General features: G+C 35.7%; 1 protein-coding gene across 4 annotated transcripts; it reads left to right on the forward strand.

Moving 5' to 3' along the window:
* Positions 1–1,246: 1,246 nt before the first annotated feature.
* On the forward strand, positions 1,247–5,057 carry LOC114840948. Of its 4 annotated transcripts, none has more exons than XM_034297253.1 (4): positions 1,247–1,360; positions 1,536–1,601; positions 2,297–2,371; positions 2,460–5,057. In XM_034297253.1, exon 4 carries the CDS (start codon positions 3,558–3,560, stop codon positions 4,893–4,895), a length of 1,338 nt encoding a protein of 445 aa, XP_034153144.1. In that variant the 5' UTR covers positions 1,247–1,360; positions 1,536–1,601; positions 2,297–2,371; positions 2,460–3,557; the 3' UTR covers positions 4,896–5,057. The 4 variants fall into 2 exon arrangements, with proteins under 4 accessions (XP_034153144.1, XP_028981372.2, XP_034153145.1 ...); XM_034297254.1 differs by having other exon boundaries at positions 2,481–5,057.
* Positions 5,058–5,889: the final 832 nt, after the last annotated feature.

A 5,889-nucleotide genomic window follows, 5' to 3' on the forward strand; every position in this document is an offset into this window, starting at 1 on the left:
ATGTGTGAATTATAATAAAAGGTCAGAAATTAACTTACCTGCAACTTTGTGCACCGTTGCCTCGTACAAAGGCCATCCGCCTTTAGGTTTTTTTTTCAGTCCACCTCTCCACTCAATTATATGAACAGAACTTTCATCAAGTCCGTCTAAAAAATCATTACAATTGACATTTTTTATATGTGACGTTGGAACAATGCTCCAGCTTTCCTTTTCAGTCTCATCTTTCCACTCAACAAGGGCGAACATTCTTGATCCGTTGGTCTATCTATACTGAATGAGCGTACCGGTATTTGGCGGTCTTTTGACTGTTTGAATTTTGGCGCGCCTAAAGATAGGCTACAGTCTAAAGTATCACGAGATTCAGTCTGCAATCGCGGTACTTTGATTCTCGCAATGCTTGAGCGCTAGTTGTTCTGTCCTGATTGCTCGATGAATTTGAACATTTTGAGTTTCCAAAGATCATATATGTCGGTTCGCGCCCGTTCACCTTTTGCTACGTGATATGAGATGAAGTACAAGAAGTATCTCTTGGAGAACAAAGACATTCCACGAACAACACAGCATCGCTGGAGAAGGTATGTAATGTTAAATTGTATCAATATTATTACTCAATGCGGATAGCAGAGGGACTTGATGGGTCTGTGGCAAATGGCAATAGCCAAAAAAAATGTTAATTTGAAATCTACAGAATTTTTGAGATGGAATCATATTGCAAAGTAATATTAACACAGTCAGTTTGAGTAATTTGAACAGTGTTAGGCTAAAGCTACGTTTTTTTCCTCTGTATGCTAATTGCATGGTCGATGTCATCAGATCAGGAATTTGGGAAAATCACCCCTTATTAATTTAAGTTAATTTAATTGTATTAGTTTTCGATTTTTTTTTTATTTTAGTGTCAATTATTACAAACATTTTTGTTATATAACTCTTGATTTATGCTTTGCAGACGAACCCACCATGTTGGAGTCCGTGGACCTCAAAATGCTGTCTTTGATATGTTACAGGTAAGGATTAAAGACCACGGGCCTGTACCTTGATGGTAGTTGAACAAACTCAGGGCTGCAGGATTAGATTACAAAAGAGTTTTATTCTAAATTAGCATTACTAAAAGCCAGACTATTTTGTCTTTAAAAAAAATCATCAGTTGAATTCCCTATTGCCACAATAAGCTTTTTAACATTTAAACTTCAATCACTCCATGGTTGTCAGAATTTAGTTTTTTCTCTTTGGAATTTATGGTAAATAATTTCCGTTGTATGTCTTGGGTATTACTTTAGTTACCATGTTATTTTTATTTGCCTTTTAGCAAGACCCAGCTTTTTTTGACATGCGTATCAAGCACATGAGCGATACTTTGCAGGTATGGATAATTTTATTACAAATTACTCTCTAATGTGTTGTAGGTTATACATCTGTTCTTAGTCATAAATGTTACAAAGTATTGCTTGAAAATGATTATTAAAATGATTATTTATCCCCCTAAACATTGCAATACATTTTCAATAAAACAAAATATGTATCATATTGCAACACAGCAGAATCAGACTTCAGAAGACCAGAATCCAGTTTTGACCATCAGCCCTGTACAGACATCCAGTCAGGTGAGGAACAACAATGAACACAATGTCCAAACAAATTATGTCCGATGAGCTTAATCCTGGATTAAGTGCTTCCTACTGTTGGCTGTAGGGGGAGAGTGGGGCACAACCTAATGCTTTTGGGTTAGGCTTAATTACACAAAAAATATTTGAGTTTGATTAATAAAGCAGTCGTGGTTTTTTACAGTGATAATATAACAGCTAAGAAGTGTTAGGCATGACGCAAAAAAAGAAATAGTCAAACACTTACAAGTACTAGACATATTTTCCAGCACTTCAAAACTTTAATATTACCATATTTAAATGTATGACCAAAACATTATTTGTTCATCCTTTAAAGATAGTTCCTATTTATAAAACGAAAAGTTTCAAGATGTAGGAAAACTCACTTATTTAAAAATAAAAACACAGTAAATTACTGTTGTAACACTGGCTACAGAGGAGCGGTTATTAGTAAAACTGAGTTGTTAGTGTTTGTCTGGAGCCCTGGGAACTTCATATAAAACTGCACATTGTAATGTCTTTAATTTTTTTAATATGAAAAACTGTGTTGCAGGTTGATTTAAGGTGTGGCCATAAATGTTCTGCTTGTGCTCCTAAAATGTTTAGTTAGTTAGTTTGGAGCCCTGCCTTATGTGTAGGGCTTCTTGTATTTTGTTTGAGAATTGATTTGTTAAATTGTTGACTTTAACTTTCAGCAAGAAGTTGCAAAGGATTCAACTACACCTCATGGTTCAAGCATCCTACACAATAAAGTGGAAGTCAATGTGCAGGTAAGGATACGGTGCCATACAAACATTACATTTTCTGTTATGCTTTCAGGTTTTAACTGATGTTTTTAAATAAATTCCTTTTGTATAGGTACTCTTTCATGAGAAACAGAAAACGGCTGACTACCAAGAAGAATCAAGTGACGGCAATGATGACATTCAACATGGCACTACAGAGAATGAAATTATGGAGAAAACGCCCAGCAATGAAAGCCATGTATCTCCTTTATGGACAGTGTCAGAATGCAGTGAGAAAGCACTACATGAACAAAAAAGAAAAGAGCATGAGTTGCTCCTCCTAGCTCTAAAATTAAAACATGGTTTGACCGATGAAGCACTAGAAGACATGCTTCAAGTCATAAATGCTATCACCAGTAAACACTCAGTGTCAGCTACTAAACATCACTTCTACAAAAACATGACTGATTATAGGGACTATATTATTATCAAGCATTTCTGTTCAGATTGTATGGTCTTAATGGAAACAAAAGATGAAAAAGTAGGTTGCAGAATTTGCGGCAAACAAGTTGATGCAAAGGAGCACGTGAAATCGGGCAACTTTTTTATTGTTCTCCCTCTAGAAGCACAACTACGAAATATTATTGAACAACACAAGTTTTTGCAGTTGACCGTCAATAACAAGGATGACGTAAATGGACACTTGGGTGATGTATGTGATGGTGTGCTCTATAAAAAGACCTTGCAAATCTTCACAACTTTAAATGATTGCCCCAATTTTTCAATCACCTTTAGTTGTGATGGTGTACCTTTATTCAAATCCTCTTCACAGTCCATATGGCCCGTGTTGTGCACTTTAAATGAACTACCTCCCGATCTGAGATCTGACCATATTATGTTAACAGCATTGTGGTTTGGAGCTAAAAAGCCCCCGATGAACATGTATCTTGAACCATTTGTGAATGAGTGCATGGATCTACATGAGCGTGGCTTTGATTGGGTTACATCTGATGGTGTACATGGTACCAGCAAAGTATATGCTTTAATACTTGTAAGTGATTCCGTTGCCCGTCCACTCCTACAGAACTTTAAGCAGTTCAATGGGGAGTTTGGATGTTCTTTTTGTCTTCAGAAGGGAACAGTTGTCGAACGTGGTCGGGGAAAGGCCAGGGTTTACCCATTTGAGGAAAATATAGAACTTTGATGTCAAAGTCAGACTTTGGAGCTAGTTATGAGAGCTGTTGAGACGGGCACACCTTCAGCAGGTGTGAAAGGACCGTCGGTGTTGTCCCTTTTACCTGGATTTGATATAATTGAGGGATGTGTCCCTGATTACATGCACAGTGTCCTCCTTGGAGTTACAAGATCTATCACTTCGCTATGGTGTGACTCTGAAAACCACCAATCTCCTTGGTACTTAGGCAGGTCCATACAACAAATTGACAAACTACTGTTAAAAATAAAGCCCCCAAGTAATGTCTCCAGAACACCTCGATCCATAAAAGAAAGACGTTACTGGAAAGCCCATGAATGGCTGATGTGGCTACTTTACTACAGTATCCCCATTCTTAAGGGGATTCTACCTGAGAGATACCTTAATCATTGGCTGAAACTTGCAAGTGGCATAGCTTTGCTGCTAACCACATCGATTTCATCTCGGCAGCTTTTAGAAGCACAGGACCTTCTTCATCAGTTTGTATCTGAGATGGAGCCCCTTTATGGTATAGGCAATGTCAGCTTTAATGTTCACCTCTGCCTTCATCTCTCTAGAAGTGTCCAGAATTGGGGGCCATTATGGGCCCATTCTGCCTTTCAATTTGAGGCCTATAACATGGACTTGATCGAAATGGTGAAAAGCACCCAGTCTGTGCCCATCCAAATATGTAAAGTTTTCTGGATGAAAAAAGCACTTCCACTGTATGCCAGTCAAACACTGAAAAATCCCTCCTCAGAGTGTAGTGCTGTTCTTGGGCAGTTATTGAGTGGAAAACGAGAGCGAAAGCATGCAGTGAGGTGTTTGGGAATTACAGCTTTTGGACCACCCAAGAAAAAAATGATGGCACATGATGACTACATTGCTTTGCATAGTGTTGGTGATAGGGTGGAGAAGCAGGTTGTAGAATATTATGATCGAGTGTTTGTCAATGGTGCGATCGTTCACTCCCAGGCATACCACCGTTCAAAGAAGAGAAATTCAACTGTAGTTTGTTTAAAAACTGAAAACACATACTTCTCAGTTAAAACATTCATGGTGACAGATGTAGGAAACGGCAGTACTTGTTATGCTATTGGTCGCTTTTTTGAGGAGGGGAAGCACTGCTTTTCTGCTTGTGTTCAAAATCCTCTACACTTTCATTCAGTTGAGAAGGTGCTGTCTCACCTAACTGCTGTACATGCCTCAGCAATTGAACACAAATGTGTGTACATGCCTTTAGAACAGCACAGATGTGATTACATTTTGAATTTTCTTAACTATTATTTTGGTCTTTTTTTGGTCTGGCATCAGTGTCATCAGTTTTTGCAGCTCTGCCAAGCTTTGTTGAAAGCACCAAAAGTTTGTTTTCTTTGAATGCTAGTGGAGAACCCAGGGTTTGCATAGCTGCTTAAGTTAAGAGAAATGCGTTTAAATTAAGGACCCTGGATTTTTTAAGACAAACAAAACTGTATATTATTCTGTAATCTGTATGCATCTGCATATGTAGTGCATGTATGTACTTTCTTACATATATTGATGTATGGCTATTCATGAAAAAAATTAAATTTGTTTTCAAATAGAATTTGTGCATTTTTTTTTTTTAGATGAGCCAGTTAAAAAGTGGTAAAATAATAATAAATAATACATTTTATTCATAAAAGATTTGAAAATGGGATAGAAATTGAAATGAATTGTGTAGCCTTGAAGTGTGTAGACTAGGAGTGTGTAGACTTGATAAAAGTTCAAACTGTTCAAAAAAGGAAAACAAGGAATAAGGAAAACATAGGCATGTAAAATGTATGTTTAAATAGTTTTGCATATATAAATTAAACATATCGGTGACATATATGGTCAAAACATACATTATTATATAAATAATAAACATATACATATGCATGTGTCAATTTATAAATTGTCCATATTAAATAAGTATATTGATATATATTAATATGATGTATATGATTATTATTTATATGCTAAATATAAGACAATATATTGCTATCACATATATACTCATATCTCTAGATTTATGTTGATATAGGTTTATAACATATATACATTTGCCATATTAAATGAGTATATGTTATAAACCTATCAACATCTATCTAGAGATATGTATATATATATATATGTGATAGCAATATATTGTCTTATATATAGCATATAAATAATAATCATATACATCATATTAATATATATCAATATACTTATTTAATATGGAAAATGTATATAGGTTATAAACCTATATCAACATATATCTAGAGATATGTATATATGTGATAGCAATATATTGTCTTATATGTAGCATATATGACTGTGTCACTAGCGATATAGGGACATATATGTCATATATTACATTTCCGTATGG

Source organism: Esox lucius, chromosome 15 (genome assembly GCF_011004845.1).
Source record: "Esox lucius isolate fEsoLuc1 chromosome 15, fEsoLuc1.pri, whole genome shotgun sequence".
Taxonomy (NCBI): Eukaryota; Metazoa; Chordata; class Actinopteri; order Esociformes; family Esocidae; genus Esox; species Esox lucius.